At 36.0% G+C, this 19,544-nt stretch overlaps 1 protein-coding gene across 4 annotated transcripts in view; it reads left to right on the forward strand.

Moving 5' to 3' along the window:
- PDE3B (phosphodiesterase 3B) overlaps nt 1-19,544 on the forward strand; it is a 215,065-nt gene that overhangs the window by 111,756 nt on the left and 83,765 nt on the right. For 3 of the 4 annotated variants that reach the window (XM_003818192.6, XM_034932203.3, XM_034932205.3), the window contains exon 2: nt 7,837-7,887. In XM_003818192.6, coding sequence (XP_003818240.3) covers nt 7,837-7,887 — 51 coding nt within the window. Of the gene's footprint in view, nt 1-7,836; nt 7,888-11,491; nt 11,726-19,544 lie in introns of all 4 variants that reach the window. The other variant, XM_034932206.3, reaches the window with a different exon arrangement.

The following is a 19,544-nucleotide window of genomic DNA, read 5'->3' on the forward strand; positions in this document are numbered from 1 at the left end:
GGCAAGAGTGGACATGGTGTTTTTAGTTTAGTGATTGCCAAAGGTATGAAGGAAGGACCAGCTAGTAAGAGCTATAGTTGTGGAGGAACACAGTTGTTGCCAGAGACAATGGTACATAGGTAAGGAAGCAGCAGAGAAGAAATAACCTCGATCTCTCTCTACTCCTCAACTCTTATTTTTCTGCTATTGACCTCCATTGGCTAAATGTAAGCAGAAACCAGCTGCAAGGCTTCTTAGGTGTTGCAGAATATAGGGTTCACTCTCCCTAGGGTCCAGAGAAGGGCAAAAGATGGATGTGGAGACAAATGCTGAGTAATCAGTAGAATCACTAAGCCTCAACTTCTCCATATATAAAATGAGGCTACCGCAAAGTTGCTGTGATGTTACATGTACTGCCAAGCACTGCTACATTGCTAGCATATAGTACTGTTTATTAAATGACAAATATAAGATGCTACAGCATAATGGTTAGTCCTTAACTCTTTGGAATTAGGCAGATCTGGATTTAAGTTCTGTCCGTCACTTACTAATCATGAGATTTTGGGAAGTCTTTGTTTTGTCATCTGTAAAATGGGGAAATAAGGCTTACCACAGAGAATTCTAGTAAAGATGAAAAGGGACAGTATATATTAAGTGCCTAATATAGTGCTGGTACACAGCATGCAGTTTAAGTTACCATGACCATCATAATATTATATGACTAGAAAGAATAGTAAATGACATCAGTTTCCAAGTAATACTAGTCTCCTCCCCCACCCCCTCCCCCCACACTTTTTTTTCCTGCTTCTCAGTTTTTCTAAATAGGGTTATTTCTTTGTTACATAGGGTTCAAGGTTACTATCTTTGCACTTTAAACAATTAGGAAATATAGCTTTAGTTAGTTTAACTTTTTGGCTATTCATTTATTTTGTTTTTGATTTATGTTCGCTAAACACACACAAAGAGTTAAGTAGATTTTTTTATTAGGCCTAAGTTGGAAGGCATAGAAAAAGTTGGAAACACTGAATTCAGTCAGTTTCATTAGCATAGATTTATATATGAAGCTCAAGTAAAATGTCGTCAAGAAATGGGAGAATATAGGATGCTGTAACAGTTAATTCAGAGCTGTACTATAATAAGTATTCTTTTTAAATTTCACATAAATATAACAGTTCTGTAAGCTTGATTTGAGGGCACATACATGTTTTTCTTTTTGGCTACATAGAGAACAATGAAATAAAGCCTCATTGACGTAACTGAACCTGATAACATCTCCTGGTTGTACTGCTGATGTTTCACTGTGGTTTTGGTGGTTTTGTAGAGCTCCGTAGAGCGTGTTAGACTTAAAAACATATTCAAACAGAAACTTTTATCAGGATTCAACTTTTTAACCATAAAGAAAAAATGAATTTAAATAAAGGCGCAGTCTTGGGTACACCTAGATCAACTTAAAAAATGTTTAATAGTATATATTACTTAGAGAAATTACTGTTCCTTAATTAGTTTTGAACAAATAACCACAGTATGAAAAGAAATAATAATTTCTGGTATTGTATTATATATTAGCACAGAAGGAAAGAGGTAAATATAATAATGGAAGCTCCTAAAAACAGCAAGTTAAAATTTTATGCTTTCATTAAATGATGTCTTATAGTTTGATAGAACTACATTTTTAAAACATACCATAGCACTATAACTTTTTGTTTTAAACTGGGATTAAAAATTTAATTTTATTTATTTTATATATATATTTATAAAATTCTTATATTTAAGTTATTTACAAGATCTACTTTGGTATTGGGTTTAGATGCCTAAAACTTTGCTGACTTGGAAACAATGTGTATCAGAGCATTTACTGTCTACTTGGAAGTAAAATTTTAAAAGAGCTACATTTTATTATATAGGAGGAATGAGTGCTTGAACCAGTATTTCTTAAAACTTTTAATATACATGTACCGCCAACTATGCATTCTGTATGCATGGTAGCTACCCACCAACTTAAGGTAAATGTATAAAAAAGAACTAATCACAATTTTTGAAAACTAAAAAATTAAAATATTTTATATCAGTGTATATTTACAATATTAAAGGTATCTCTGTTTAGCTCAATGTTGAGTAAATAGGCTGCTTGTTGTAGGTTCATTGTATATCATCATATTCTTTTCTCATCTCTATTTCTCTTAATTTGGAAAAATCCAACGAAAATTATAATTTATGAGGACAGTCAGCAGGGGTTTTTTGGCTGTTGGTTTTGAATACTCAGGTTAAACATGGACTCCAGAATTAAGAGATTGCTCACTGAAGACTCTTTCAAGGCTGAGTCACTTGCTAAGTTGATGGACATTATCATACTTGAAAGTTTAAGAAATAGAGGCTTTTGCATTTTATTGAAAAAAGCACTTTTTGCTCTTTATATTTTATATTTACTTTAAAATATTTTATTTGCTCATTTTTTCCAAAGCACACTGAAAAGATGTATACTCTGTATCCAAAAATTGAGTGCATTTACATTTATGCTATTTCTTTAACATTGAACTCAGCATAATGTATTTTAACCACCAGCCTCTTTCTGTGAAAACAAACAAACAAACAAACAAACAAAAAACAGGGTATATAGATTTGCAGTTAGTGTAGTACTCATTGCTTAGCAAGGCTTTTTCTTGATGTGCGGACAACTGATTTTTTCTCTCAGGACTGATTTCATCACATATTTCCCAGTCTATATCATAGTTTACAAAATAAATATTAAGTAGGAAAAAATCATGTTTTGTAGTATGAATTTTTCAGAGGTAAACACAAAAACTTGTCTGCTATTCTTCCTCAAGTGTATTATACATATACCAAGAGCTGATTTGGCTTTGCACTTCAGTGCATTTATCAAGCAGTAAAGTAAAATATCTGGTTTTTCTTTCAGCATAATATTTATCGTTTGTGTGGCTGAGAGTTTTATAAATCTCTCAGCAATAGTCTATCTTTTTTATATGCTTTTGCTAGGAGGAGCACAGAATCTGAATGGTGCCTGTGTAGTTTTTGTCTCTTTTAGGAACAAAAATCTTCAGTTTCATATATGAAAGCATTTTATGCTTGTTCTAGAAAGATTCTGTTCATTTACCAAAGAGGTTTTTATGTTTTGTTTGAAAACTTTCCATAGCTTCATGTCATTATTTGATAAAGTTTCAAAGTAGACAACATCCAGAAGAATATAGGGTAAATGAATTACCAGTCAGAAAGAAATCCAGCTTTTAGATAGTTGCTATTGTATGTGCTAGTAAAATTTTTGTTTTTATCTCTTTGTGTGGTATTATCACATGCACAGATTTATATTGTTTGCATTAGAGTCCTATTCTTGATTTAGGTTCAACATTTATTCCGAGCTATTTATGTTACCTTATTTTTATCAATACCTTAGGCTTTAAAAACCAATTTTGAGCCATTTATTTATCGATTGGGGAGTATAATGCAACACAATGAAAATAATGCAAATTTAAAAGATATAAATAATATTCAAATGATGTGAAAATACTTCAGGTAAGATGATTTGTTCTCTTTTAGAATAATGCAGGTCTTAGAGAACCTTTTCAGCTTTTAAGAATATAATTTTTTAAGATAATAATGAGATTTCTGCGGAAATCAAAATTAACCTTATAGTTCACAATTATGAAATATATGCAAACTAAGTTGTTTCCTTTTTCCCTCTAAATATTCTGGAACAGTGAGGAACAACTAGTGATTGACAGATCATAATTTGATAAATAATGGCTAATATTCTATTACGATTTCCTAGTTTAAAATTTTATGTTTTTAAAAATATATATATATTTTTTTCGTGTATACATATATGTAATCTAATATTACGGAGACACTTAGCAGTATTTTCATTAAGTATTTGCTCTTTGCATATTTCTCACTTTATTCTGTCATTAGCTCTCCCACTGTTCAGGATCATTCCTATCAAGTACAAGCATGCTTTAGAACCTACCATGTTAAAAAAAAAAGTATTATTCCCACATTTTTTTCTGATGATTGCTTCATTTCATTCTTGCCTTTACAGCACAGTTTTTCAAAAGAGTTTTCTCTAGTCACTTTGTCTACTTCCTTACCTTCCTAAATTCATCTTAACTTTTACTAAAGCTGAACAAATATTTATGAAATATGCGTAAAGTACAGAGACTAAAGAAACAGACACCATCGACCCACCATTACTGGTGTTTTTGAACATTACCATTAACATTGAAGTTCCCTGTATGTCACTCCTGGATCTGGTTCACTTCTTTTTCTTTTAGAGATAATCACCATCCTGAATTTCTTTACAGTTTACCATAAGTATTTCTAATAAGCATATTGCAATGTGTATTTCATTTTAAATGAGTGAAGGTATACTGTATGTATCTGTCTGTGACTTGTTTTTCTTGTTCAACATTATGTTTCTGAGATCCATCCATATACTATGTAGCTGTATGTACTTCATTCATTTTCACTCCTAGACTCCATTGTATGAATACATCAAAATTTTTCTATTTTATTGTTGATGAACATTTGGGTTGTATCTAGTTTTTTGCTACCCTAAGCTGCACAGCTATGTGCATTCTTCCTGTCTCCTTCTGTCAAACTGTAGCAAAGGACCAAGCTTTTGGGTTTTTCCCTGATCTGTTGTGGATTGATGCTTTTGTAAAATACACTAAAAATGTCTCACCATTGTCAAATTGCTATAAAAATATATAAACCTTTACTCTGAATTTCTGTATTTATCTTATTATGGACCACACTTTGCATACTGCTCTAAGATGTGTACCTAGCTGTGGAATTCCTGGGTCATTCATCTTCTATTACTTATGGAGAAAATTGTTTTCTCAAAATCACTAATGTGCTACTTGCTCAAATTACGCAGAAGGCAGTCTGCTAGCTCTTTGTGGCTTTCTGTGTATCTGCTTTCAATTCCTAATATGAAGGGGATTTCACAGTAAGACCTGCTGCTTTAGGGTAACATAGTTTTCATCCTAGAGAAAGTGACTGCAAATAAGATTGGGCTTTGCTTAAGAATTGATTCAAAGCCAATCTAGCAAGCACAAGTGAGAGAAAACTATGATAATGGGATAAAGGGCCAGGAAGAGTGAATTTATTGAGGGAGATGGTCTGTAATATTGTAATACTACAATATTGTAATGTACAATATTGAGGGAGATGGTCTGCAATATTGTAATACTATAATATTGAAATATTGTAATACAAAATGCTACAGTAGAGAGATCTAAAGAGAGCAAGCAGAGAAAAAAGAAGCATTGTACATAGTAAGATTTTTAGAGACCTTTAAGAGTCCGGTTAAAATAGGGCATACATTCCTTCTCATATTAGCAGCCTTCCTTCTGCATAGGCAGCCTTTAATTGTCTAAATGCATTAGAGAACTTTCACAAAATATAAGCTAAGATGAGATTGCTCTTATAAGCAAGCAGCAGGACTACTTTTTATCAGTGTTTCTCCACCGTATTTTCATTACAACTCTGAATCCAGGGATATATATATACGTATATATATTTATATTGTATATACATATGTAAAATATATGTACATATATAAAATATTGTATATACATATATTATATATATGTTTCCGTAATCATCTCCCCCTTCATGTAATTTTCATACCAAAGATGTACAGTATATCTGTTTGTATACCGTAGCCTTTGGAGGGCTACGAACCATTTTAATTTTCAAGATTTTTTTTTTTTTTTTTTGCCCCAAGAACCAGCTACCACTTGCTTGGAAGTGATAGCACCACTGTTGAGAGTATATCACATGAATACAAACATGGCTGTTGGCATTAGAGTACAAATATTTAAAAAGGTAATGTTTATTTGATCATGTAGTTCAATGAAGTGGGGAAGGCAGACTACTCAATGTTAAGAAACCATCCTAATGAAAAGTATACTTGAGTTAGCCAGAAATCAACTTCTACTTAGAGTTGTGAGTCAGGGAAATAAGGTATACAAGTATTTGTCTCTGTTTGATGGTATTATTGTGGGAAAAGTGTAGAAATATGGATCAGATGATAGTACAGTTAGACAAGTTTGCAGACCAAGAATGCAAATTAGTTCATTGATGCCTATCGCATAGGTGATTTTTAGTGATATATCGTATGGCTCTGTTTTCACTCCTGTCTATTCTAGACATCTATTCGTGAACTTAAGAAAACATCAGATTTATAGATGTTATGATAATGGGAGGAATGGAGAATAGGGTAGTTGACATTCTCAATCTCCAAAGAAGCTGACAGGCTAAAATAAGGGCAGAAGTAAAGTATTGCAGTTGGGTCTAAAAAGCCATATTTATAAGAATAGCATGGAGGAAAATGGATCATAACAATATCATGTATAAAAGAAACTTAGGGATTTTAGGTTATGTTAATCTTAAGGAGCATTTTAGGAAGCTATTAACATCTTAATTTGCAATAATTAGTGTCTCTTGAATCTAGATTATATGCTGATTAAATCACAACCTGAAATAATTATATCAGGACCACATTTAGGACCATATAAAATACTGCTTAAATTTAATGAGTCTGTTATATATATGGTATACTTTGCATGTAGTTATATCAGAGCCATTTTGTGGGCACTGGTTCACAAGTCTTCTGAGTGATTGTACTGTGTCTGAATTTTCTTTGGGAAGAAATAGATTTTTCCTCAGTGGTAAGAAAGAAATTACGTTCTGCAAGGATATTGATGAGGAGATGGTGATAATGATAATTGACAGTTTTTTGAGTGATTAAGCATGGGTGTATTATGTAAAATATGAGTCAGCAAACTGTAGTCCACTGACCAAATCCTGCCAGCAGACTGTTTTTGTATCACCTTTGAGCTAATAATTTTTTTTGCATTTTAAAGGGTTATAAAACAAAAACAAAAAGCAAAGAATATGCCATAGAGACCTTATGTAGCCAGCAGAGCACCAAATAAGATCTTTTGCAACCAGAAAACTTAAGCCTGAAGGACAAAAAACAACACAAATAGTTCAATATATAGAAATTATGAGATTATATTACAGATTAACTGGGCTCATATTCAATACAGGTTCAAAGCTATGTACAAAATGGCTATTAGAATGAATTATTTAAGCAAAAGAAGACCTATTTAACTCAGTAAATGTCAAAGAAATTTAGGATTGATGATAGGTAGCAGTTATAGCTTCCTAAATTAAAGTTAATTTTATCTCCTTGGGCATAGTGACTACTATATTGGGTTGGGAAGCAGCCAAAAAGCTTGTTAGGAAGAAGGGCAGGAAAAAAACTAGTCTGGGACTAAAGTTACCATTGATAAGCTAGGCTATCAAGGAGACAGACAGGAAAATAATCACTAATTATGTGCATATCAAAAGGGGTATGTGCTGCTTTTGATAAATCTATTCCTTTATACTTAATCTAACCCCAAGGACAACAAGCTTTTCAAAATGTTTTTGACACAAGTACCTTATTGGTAGGAAAATAGCATCACCCATCACCCATGATGAGCCTTTGGAGATGGTGGGTAGGCAGAGAATATCTGATGATATGTAATTTTTCTTTTATTTTTTGTGACTTAATGTGATTATGGATTTATATTTTCCTTTTTGTGGTAATATTTGAAGGTTAATATGGCTTGTTTTAGTTACTTTATTGTGATAATTCTTTATTCTTTTGATTTCTCAATTATAGATTATATTAATGAAATATTCTGTCGAGATAATTTTTATTCTCACCATTCCAATATCTCTTCCAGATTTTGAGCTATATTAGATAATTATAATTGAAAATGCTGAATTTTGTCTTTACATATACTTGTTTGTTTATTTTTGGTTTGTAACCAAGTGAATTTTTTTTTCTAGATGATTCTTTGGGATTGGGACTTAAAACAATGGTATAAGCCTCATTATCAAGTAAGTATAATTAATATCTGTGATGAATATCTAAATAATATCTGTGATCACTAAATAATATCTGTGATGAAACTTTTGACACTTAAAGTTACACTCACAATATTTCTGTGCCATAAGATTTTCTTTAACTAAACTAATAAGTTAACTAGAACCTTCATTGAGGTAGATTTTTTAAAAATATATTTTAATTATAAGGGAAAAAGAAAATGATAAAAAACAAAATTTATATAAATTTTTATGAAAAATATTGCTAATATAATCTGGGCTCAGAATCAACTAATATTTCTATATTAAGGATAAGATTTTTTTCTTTTCTGATGTGGACCACTGTTCTATAAAGGGGAAAAAATAGATGGAAGGCCATATCTGAGACAAAGCAAAGCAGTTGGCAACATATTTTATTAGGGAAGTAAAGATATCCAACTTCCATTTTTTGGTAAACTTTTTATCAAATTATAACATACATGCAGAAAAGTGTACAGCTCAATTTTCAGAAATTAAACATCCCATGTAACTGGTACCGATATGAAGAAATAGAATGTTTCCAGTATCTCAGAAGCCTCACTTATGCCCAATTCCAGTCATTACCTATATCCCCAAAGATAAATCCTATCCGACTTCTAATAACTAGTTTTGCTAATTTTTGAACTTTATATATACACAAATGGAATAATATGTGTACTGTTTTAGGATTAATTTTTTGAACACCTAAGTAATATATGTTTATATCAGATAAAATGAAAATAGAAGTATTTAATATAAGGAGAAAAAAGGAAAATCACTCATAAAACATCAAGCAATAACTGTGTTAACTTTTGATGTCTATCTTTATTGATCTTTCCCCTTATGCTAAATTTACTTAATAATTCTAATAGCTTATTTGAAGATTCTTTGAGTCTTGAAGTACACAATAATGTTATCTATGAATAAAGACAGATTTATTTATTTATTTCCAAACCTATGCCTTTTATTTCTTTTTCTCATGTTATTGTACTTTCTAGGACCTTCAACTCAGTGTTGAATGGAAGTAGTATGAGTAGGCAGCCTTGTTTTTCTTCATGAACTCAGGGAAAAAATGTTCAACATATCACCACTAATGTTTTTTGTAGATACCCTTTAGCAGATTAAGGAAGTTTTATTCTAATTCTAGTTTACTAAGGACTTTTTTTCTCTTAAGTTATGAGTGGGTATATAATTTTATCAGATGCTTTTTCTGCATCTATTCAAATGATTCGAGATTTTTTTTCTAATTATTCTACTAATGTGGTGAATTACAGTGTTTAATTATGTTTATTAAACCATCCCTGTATTCCCAGAATAAAGTAAATTTGATCAAGATGTATTTTGTTTAAATCTTTATCACTAGATTCTATTTGTTAATGTTTTGTTTAGAAATTTTGAATTTGTGTTTATGAGAGAGTGTTGGCCTATAAATTCTTACTTTTCATAATGTTCTTGGCATTATATTGGTACCACGGTTACCAAGAACCTTGATATCAAGATAAAATAAGGTGAGATATTTACCCTTTCTATTATCTCGAAAAGTGTGGGTAAGATTAAAAATTGGTATTATTTCCTCCTTTAATGTTTGGAAGAATGCTCTGGTGAAGCTATCTCACCTTGAAGAATTATTTTGTGGTCAAATTTTAAGTTATGGATTCAATTTCTTTAATAGTTTTAGTATCATTTAGATTTTCCATCTTTTCTTCTAACAATTGAGTTACTTGTGTTTTTCTAGGAATTCCTTTTTTTGTTGTTGTTCCTTCTGGCATTTGTGAGACTGCTGAAAGCCCTATTTTAATTTCAAAATAGAAATCTTTTTGAGGATTTCTACTTGGTTTATCTCTCTCTTAGCCACTGTTTATAAATTGGCAAATGCCTTTAGAGGAAAAGCAGGTCTGAATTTAAGCTCACTACTTTGTTTTTCTCATCACTTTGGGATCTTGTTTGGCACCCCCTGTCTTCATAGCTCTGAACTCCAATTTCGGTCTCCCAGCCCCTTGGGACTATAGATCTCTACTCTGTTTTCTGGCCTCTTTTGTGCTTCTCATCCTCTCTGCTCTGTGCCAGTTATGAATCAGCAGAAAATTCCTAGAGGGAAAAGAGTAGCACAGAATGTTGGATTTCTTTTAATCTTTTCTCTTAATTCTGGGTTCTTGGCCTTTTATGCCCTGGCTGTTTGGTTGTGTTTTGATGCCTTGAAATGTATGCTATTTATATTTTATTTCAGCTTTTCTAGTTGTTCTAGACAGAAGAGTTGGTCTGATACAAACCAGTCCCTCTTAGCTGGAAAATTAGGCAAGCCTCTTAAGACACTCTGAACCTATTCCCTCACCTACAAATTGAGAATAATACCAGTTCCCCCAAAGGGCTAATTAATATGTGCCTGGTACTTAATACAAATGTGAGCCAATATTATATAAATTTCAATAATAATAAATACTAATCTGAACTTGAAGTATAAGACAGGAATGAGCATTTTTTTCTTTAAAAGGCCAGAGAGTAAGTATTTTAGCATTTGCTGGAAACATATGACCATTGCTACCTTTTGCCGTCCCCAGTGCTTCTCCTCATTCCCTCCTTTTTCCTCTTCTCCCTCCCACTCCTCTTCTTTTTCAATAACCATTTAAAACATAAAAACTATTCTTAACTTTCTGTTTAACAATCAAGATTTTGCCAAATATAAGTGAATGGAAAATAGGAATTTAAGTTCAGCTTTTAAAATTGTGGCAAATAATTTGAATATTCAATTTGATCTGCCATAAGTTATCATGTCACTCTCTTGCTCATTTCTCTCGTTTCACCCAGAGTAAAAGTCTTTGTCATGTACGTAAAAGAACTTACACAACATGGTTCCCTCCCTTACTCTCTTGTACTTCTCTGTCTTTGTCTTCTACTACTTTCTCCTTCATTTACTCTGTTCCAGCTGCACTGGCCTCCTTGTTATTCCCCAAACAAGTCAGACAGGCTTCTGACTCAGGTCTTTGCACTTGCTAGTCTCTCTGCCTGGGATGCTTATTTCCCACACTTTGTCATGTCTTTACATAAGCATTTCCTTCTTAGTGAGGCATACCCCAACTATCCTCTCTAAAATTGCATTGCGTTCTATCACATCTTTTTCCCTTAACTTACTTTATTTTCTCTTTTTAGCAGCTTGTTCAAAATCTATTATATACGACCCTTTATTACTCATATTACTTAGCTTGGAATCCAGTGTTCTCAAAAATTTGGTCCCAACATGTCTTTCCAACCTGTTTTTCATTGCTTTCTTATATCATCTGTACTTCAACAATTTCATATTCCCTGTATAGCATTGTTTTACCACTTAAAAATTGTATTTTACCACTTTTATACTTTTATTTATGCTGTGTCCATTTTGTGCAGTACACTTCCCCAATACATTTTTGTTTTGTTTTATTGTAAACAAGTATAAATATAATCCTACCAAATTTTTAGGGCCCAGCTCAAATGCTACCCCTTCCATAAAATTTCTGTTACCATCCAAATGGAAGGTTTCTATATCTCTTTTGAACTCTAATGCCATTTTGTCTGTATATATAATTTTTTTCTTTTTTTGAGACGAAGTTTCTCTCTTGTTGCCCAGGCTGGAGTGCAGTGGCATGATCTCGGCTCACTGCAACCTCCAGCTCCCTGGTTCAAGCGATTCTCCTGCCTCAGCCTCTGGAGTAGCTGGGATTACAGGCATGTGCCACCACACCCGGCTAATTTTGTATTTTTAGTAGAGATGGGATTTCTCCATGTTGGTCAGGCTGGTCTTGAACTCCCGACCTCAGGTGATCTGCCCACCTCGGCCTCCCAAAGTGCTGGGATTACAGGGGTAAGAGACCACGCCTGGCCATTTTGTCTGTATTTTTATCTCTTCACTTTCTGTTAATAATAACAGTACTATCTTTGCCTTTAGTTATATATACTATACTTTATATGCTCTGCATGTGTTACCATATGTAACTCTCTCTTTTCCTCCTTGCTAAGTACAGTTATTAACTCTGGAAATAATGTAAGAGGCAATCAAGTGAGAACTACAAAAAATAGAAAGAGGAAGGCAGACTGGCTAGGGACCCTAGTACAGGAAAAACAACACAGTGACAGAGTCTCTTATGACCCACACCCAACAGCAAACCTGGTCTAGGCCCCCACTCTCAACCTAGCAACGTAAGATGACACAGGTAGGCTTATTCTTTCCCCAGATTAAACAAGAGCCCTGCCAACAACACTAGGCAAGTCTGGTGGCTCTAGCAAGGGGGAATTGATTTGGAACCACTGGCAATCAGTGACCAGGGAGAAGCATTCTCCTTCCTTCCTGGGCATGAGACTCCCCTTCCCCAATGACAGACACTGGGTGGCCAGTGTGCCTGGCAAGGGGGATATCCTCACAAATGCCTAGCCCAGAAAGTGATCTTTGTTCCTGTCGCCTGGAGACTCCTTTCTCTCCCCTAAAGGTACCAGATGACCCAACCTGAGGAAGCTCTCTTTCCCCCTACTCTAAGGCACCAGTGTGGACTAGTGGGAACCCAACGGGCACCAAAAAAAAAAAAAAAAAAAAAAAAAAAAAAAATTCAGACACACCTAAATGATTGTGAATGCTTTGAAAATTGTCATCCAAACCACAGCCCACAAAAGTAGGCCAGGACCTGTGTGATAAACCTAAATGGGGATATGCCTTCTAATGGCAAAGATTTCTGTAGGACCCAGAGTCTTGTAAGTTATAGTGAAAATATTGAGGATAAAATAAAAAATCACCCATCATACCAAAACCAAGAAAATCACAACTTGAATAAGAAAAAGGGATGACAACACTAAGATGAATCAGATTTGGAATTATCTGGCAAGGATTTTTAAAGCAAACATCATAAAAATGCTCTAACAAATAATTACAAAGTATCTTGAAACAAATGGAAAAAGAAAGAAAATATTAGCAAAAGAAATATAAATTATAAAGAAGAAACAAATGGAAAGTATAGAGCTGAAAAATACAATAATAGAAATTTAAAATTACTGGATGGGATGAATAACAGTGGAGATGACAGTAGGATAGAATCTGTGAGCTTAAGCATAGATCAATAGATTTAGCCAATTTTACAACATAGAGGAAACAGAAACAAAATCAGCAAGCCTTAGGGACCTATTGGGCAGTAACAAAGAACCAACATTTGTATTGCTCGTGTTTGAGAAGGAGAAAGGGGGTGGCATTAAAAGAGTATCTGAAGAAGTAATGGCTGAAAACTTCCCAGATTTAGCCAAAAACTTAATCCTACAGATTCAAGAAGCTTTCTGAACCCCAAATAGTATCAACCCCATCAAAATCTACTCTAAGACATGTTATAATTAAACTTATGAAAGCTAAAGACAAAGAAAATATCTTAAAAAGCATCCAGAGAGAAACAACACATAACCTATAGGGGAACACCAATTCAAGTAATAGCAGATTTCTCATTTAAAACCATGAAGGCCAGAAGGAAGTGGCAGAACACTTTTGAAGAGGTGGAAGAAAATGGCTGTAAAGTCTATATCCAGCAAAAGTATTCTTTAAGAATGAAGGGGAGGAGGTTCCAAGATGGCTGAATAGGAACAGCTCCAGTCTACAGCTCCCAGCATGAGTGATGCAGAAGATGGGTGATTTCTGCATTTCCAAATGAGATACTGGGTTCATCTCTCTGGGGCTTGTCAGACATGGATGCAGGACAGTAGGTGCAACCCATGGACTGTGAGCCAAAGCAGGGTGAGGCATCACCTCACCTGGGAAGCGCAAGGGGTCGGGGAATTCTTTTTCCTAGCCAAGGGAAGCCATGACAGATGGCACCTGGAAAATCGGGCCACTCCCACCCTAATACTGCGCTTTTCCAACGGTCTTAGCAAACGGCACACCAGGAGATTATGTCCTGTGCCTGGCTTGGAGGGTTCCACGCCCACGGAACCTCGCTCATTGCTAGCACAGCAGTCTAAGATGGAACAGCAAGGCAGCAGCGAGGCTGGGGGAGGGGTGCCCACCATTGCTGAGGCTTGAGTAGGTAAACAAAGCAGCCCTGAAGGTCAAACTGGGTGGAGCCCACCACAGCTCAAGGAGTACTGCCGGCCTCTGTAGACTCCACCTCTGGGGGCAGGGCATAGCTGAACGAAAGGCAGCAAAAACTTCTGCAGACTTAAATGTCCCTGTCTGACAGCTTTGAAGAGAGGAGTGGTTCTCCCAGCACGGAGTTTGAGATCTAAGAATGGACAGACTGCCTCCTCAAGTGGGTCCCTGACCCCCGAGTAGCCTAACTGGGAGGCACCTCCCAGTAGGGGCTGACTGACGCCTCATACGGCCGGGTGCCCCTCTGAGACGAAGCTTCCAGAGGAACGATCAGGCAGCAACATTTGCCCTTCTGCAACATTTGCAGTTCTGCAGTCTGCACTGGTGATATCCAGGCAAAGAGTGTCTGGAGTGGACCTCCAGCAAACTCCAACAGACCTGCAGCTGAGGTTCCTGACTGTTAGAAGGAAAACTAACAAACAGAAAGAACATTCACACCAGAACCCCATCTGTACGTCACCATCATCAAAGACCAAAGGTAGATAAAACCACAAAGATGGGGAGAAACCAGAGCAGAAAAGCTGAAAATTCTAAAAATCAGAGTGCCTCTTCTCCTCCAAAGGAACACAGCTCCTCGCCAGCAATGGAACAAAGCTGGACGGAGAATGACTTTGACGAATTGAGAGAAGAAGGCTTCAGATGATTGGTAATGACAAACTTCTGTGAGCTGAAGGAGAATGTTCGAACCCATTGCAAAGAAGCCAAAAACCTTGAAAAAAGATTAGATGAATGGCTAACTAAAATAAACAGTGTAGAGAAGACTTTAAATGACCTGTTGGAGCTGAACACCATGGCATGAGAACTGCATGACACACGCACAAGCTTCAGTAGCTGATTCAATCAAGTAGAAGAAAGGGTGTCAGTGATTGACGATCAGATGAATGAAATGAAGCGAGAAGAGAAGTTTAGAGAAAAAAGAAAGAAATGAGCAAAGCCTCCAAGAAATATGGGACTATGTGAAAAGACCAAATCTACGTCTGATGGGTGTACCTGAAAGTGACGGGGAGAATGGAACCAAGTTGGAAAACACTCTGCAGGTTATTATCCAGGAGAACTTCCCCAACCTAGCAAGGAAGGCCAACATTCAAATTCAGGAAATACAGAGAACACCACAAAGATACTCCTCGAGAAGAGCAACTCCAAAACACATAATTGTCAGATTCACCAAAGTTGAAATAAAGGAAAAAATGTTAAGGGCAGCCAGAGAGAAAGGTCGGGTTACCCACAAAGGGAAGCCCATCAGACTAACAGCGGATGTCTCGGCAGAAACTCTACAAGCCAGGAGAGAGTGGGGTCCAATATTCAATACTCTTCAACAAAAGAATTTTCAACCCAGAATTTCATATCCATCCCAACTAAGCTTCATAAGTGAAGGAGAAATAAAATCCTTTACAGACAAGCAAATGCTGAGAGATTTTGTCACCACCAGGCCTGCCTTACAAGAGCTCCTGAAGGAAGCACTAAACATGGAAAGGAACAACCAGTACCAGCCACTGCAAAAACATGCCAAATTGTAAAGACCATCGATGCTAGGAAGAAACTGCATCAAGTAACAAGCAAAATAACCAGCTAACATCATAATGACAGGATCAAATTCACACATAACAATATTAACCTTAAATGTAAATGGGTTAAATGCTCCAATTAAAAGACACAGACTGGCAAATTGGATAAAGAGTAAAGACCCATCAGTGTGCTGTATTCAGGAGACCCATCTCACGTGCAGAGACACATAGGCTCAAAATAAAGGGATGGAGGAAGATCTACCAAGCAAATGGAAAAAAAAAAAAAAGCAGGGGTTGCAATCCTAGTCTCTGATAAAACAGACTTTAAACCAACAAAGATCAGAAGAGACAAGGCCATTACATAATGGTAAAGGGATCAATTCAACAAGAAGAGCTAACTATCCTAAATATATATGCACCCAATATAGGAGCACCCAGATTCATAAAGCAAGTCCTTAGAGACCTACAAAGAGACTTAGACTCCCACACAATAATAATGGGAGACTTTAACACCCCACTGTCAACATTAGACAGATCAATGAGACAGAAAGTTCACAAGGATATCCAAGAATTTAACTCAGCTCTGCACCAAGCGAACCTAATAGACATCTATAGAACTCTCCACCCCAAGTCAACAGAATATACATTCTTCTCAGCACCACATTGCACTTATTCCAAAATTGACCACATACTTGGAAGTAAAGCACTCCTCAGCAAATGTAAAAGAACAGAAATTATAACAAACTGTCTCTCAGACCACAGTGCAGTCAAACTGGAACTCAGGATTAAGAAACTCACTAAAAACCACTCAAGTACATGGAAACTGAACAACCTGCTCCTGAGTGACTAATGGGTAAATAGCAAAATGAAGGCAGAAATAAAGATGTTCTGTGAAACCAACGAGAACAAAGACACAACATACCAGAATCTCTGGGACACATTTAAAGTAGTGTGTAGAGGGAAATTTATAGCACTAAATGCCCACAAGAGAAAGCAGGAAAGATCTAAAATTGACACCCTAATATCACAATTAAAAGAGCAAGAGAAGCAAGAGCAAACACATTCAAAAGCTAGCAGAAGGCAAGAAATAACTAAGATCAGAGCAGAACTGAAGGAGATAGAGACACAAAAAACCCTTCAAAAAATCAATGAATCCAGGAGCTGGTTTTCTGAGAAGATCAACAAAATTGATAGACTGCTAGCAAGACTAATAAAGAAGAAAAGAGAAGAATCAAATAGACGTAATAAAAAATGATAAAGGGGATATCACCACCAATCCTACAGAGATACAAACTACCATCTGAGAATACTGTAAACACCTCTAAGCAAATAAACTAGAAAATCTAGAAGAAATGGATAAATTCCTCGACACAAACACCCTCCCAAGACTAAACCAGGAAGAAGTTGAATTTCTGAATAGACTAATAACAGGCCATGAAATTGAGGCAATAATTAAGAGCCTACCAACCAAAAAAAGTCCAGGACCAGACGGAGTCACAGCTGAATTCTACCAGAGGTACAAAGAGGAGCTGATACCATTCCTTCTGAAACTATTCCAATCAATAGAAAAAGAGGGAATCCTCCGTAACTGATTTTATGAGGCCAGCATCATCCTGATACCAAAGCCTGCCAGAGACACAACAAAAAATAATTTTAGACCAGTATCCCCGATGAACATCGATGCAAAAATGCTGAATAAAATACTGGCAAACCGAATCCAGCAGCACATCAAAAAGCTTATCCACCATGATCAAGTGCGCATCATCCCTGGGATGCAAGGCTGGTTCAACATACGCAAATCAATAAATGTAATCCATGATATAAAGAGAACCAAAGACAAAAACCACATGATTATCTCAATAGATGCACAAAAGGCCTTTGACAAAATTCAGCAGCCCTTCATGCTAAAAACTCTCAATAAATTAGGTATTGATGGGATGTATCTCAAAATAATAAGAGCTATTTATGACAAACCCACAGCCAATATCATACTGAATGGGCAAAAACTGGAAGCATTCCCTTTGAAAAACAGCACAAAACAGGGATGCCTCTCTCTCACCACTCCTATTCAACATAGTGTTGGAAGTTCTGGTCAGGGCAGTCAGGCAGGAGAAAGAAATAAAGGGTATTCAGTTAGGAAAAGAGGAAGTCAAATTGTCCCTGTTTGCAGATGACATGATTGTATATCTAGAAAACCCCATCATGTCAGCCCCAAATCTCCTTAAGCTGATAAGCAACTTCAGCAAAGTCTCAGGATACAAAAGCAATGTGCAGAAATCACAAGCATTCTTATACACCACTAACAGACAAACAGCCAAATCATGAGTGAACTCCCATTCACGATTGCTTCAAAGAGAATAAAATACCTAGGAATCCAACTTACAAGGGATGTGAAGGACCTCTTCAAGGAGAACTACAAACCACTGCTCAACGAAGTAAAAGAGGACACAAACAAATGACAGTACTGCCCAAGGTCATTTATAGATTCAATGCCATCCCCAGCAAGCTAGCATTGACTTTCTTCACAGAATTGGAAAAAACTACTAGAAAGTTCATGTGGAACCAAAAAAGAGCCCACATTGCCAAGACAATCCTAAGCCAAAAGAACAAAGCTGGAGGCATCATGCTATCTGACTTCAAACTATACTGCAAGCCTACAGTAACCAAAACAGCATGGTACTGGTACCAAAACAGAGATATAGACCAATGGAACAGAACAGAGTCCTCAGAAATAGTACCACACATCCACAACCATCCAGTCTTTGACAAACCTGATAAAAACAAGAAATGGGGAAAGGATTGCCTATTTAATAAATGGTATTGAGAAAACTGGCTAGCCATATGTAGAAAGCTTTAACTGGATCCCTTCCTTACACCTTATACAAAAATTAATTCAAGATGGATTAAAGACTTAAACGTTAGACCTAAAACCATAAAAACCCTAGAAGAAAACCTAGGCAATACCATTCAAGATATAGGCATGGGCAAGCACTGCATGGCTAAAACACCAAAAGCAATGGCAACAAAAGCCAAAGTTGACAAATGGGATCTAATTAAACTAAAGAGCTTCTGTATAGCAAAAGAAACTACCATCAGAATGAACAGGCAACCTACAGAATGGGAGAAAATTTTTGCACTCTATCCATCTGACAAAGGGCTAATATCCAGAATCTACAAAGAACTTAAACAAATTTACAAGAAAAAAATCAAACAACCCCAACAAAAAGTGAGCAAAGGATATGAACAGACACTTCTCGAAAGAAGACATTTATGCAGCCAACAGACACTTGAATGCTCATCATCACTGGCCATCAGAGAAATGCAAATCAAAACCACAATGAGATACCATCTCACACCAGTTAGAATGGTGATCATTAAAAAGTCAGGGAACAACAGGTGCTGGAGAGGATGTAGAGAAATAGGAACACTTTTACACTGTTGGTGGGACTGTAAACTAGTTCAACCATTGTGGAAGACAGTATGGCTATTGCTGAAGGATCTGGAACTAGAAATACCATTTGACCCAGCCATCCCATTACTGGGTATATACCCAAAGGATGATAAATCATGCTGCTATAAAGACACATGCACATGTATGTTTATTGCGGCACTATTCACAATAGTGAAGACTTGGAACTAACCCAGATGTCCATCAGTGATAGACTGGATTAAGAAAAAGTGGTACATATACACCATGAAATACTATGCAGCCATAAAAAAGGATGAGTTCATGTCCTTTGTAGGGACATGGATGAAGCTGGAAACCATCATTCTGAGCAAGCTATCGCAAGGACAAAAAACCAAACACCGCATGTTCTCACTCATAGGTGGGAATTGGATAGTGAGAACACTTGGACACAGGAAGGGGAACATCACACACCGGGGCTTGTAGTGGGGTGGGGGAGTTGGGAGGGATAGCTAGCGTTGGGAGATATACCTGATGTAAATGAGGAGTTGATGGGTGCAGCACACCAGCATGGCACATGTATACACGTGTAACAAACCTGCACATTGTGCACATGTACCCTAGAACACAAAATATAATAATAAAAAAAAAAGAA

The sequence above is a fragment of the Pan paniscus genome, chromosome 9 (assembly GCF_029289425.2).
Source record: "Pan paniscus chromosome 9, NHGRI_mPanPan1-v2.0_pri, whole genome shotgun sequence".
NCBI lineage: Eukaryota > Metazoa > Chordata > Mammalia > Primates > Hominidae > Pan > Pan paniscus.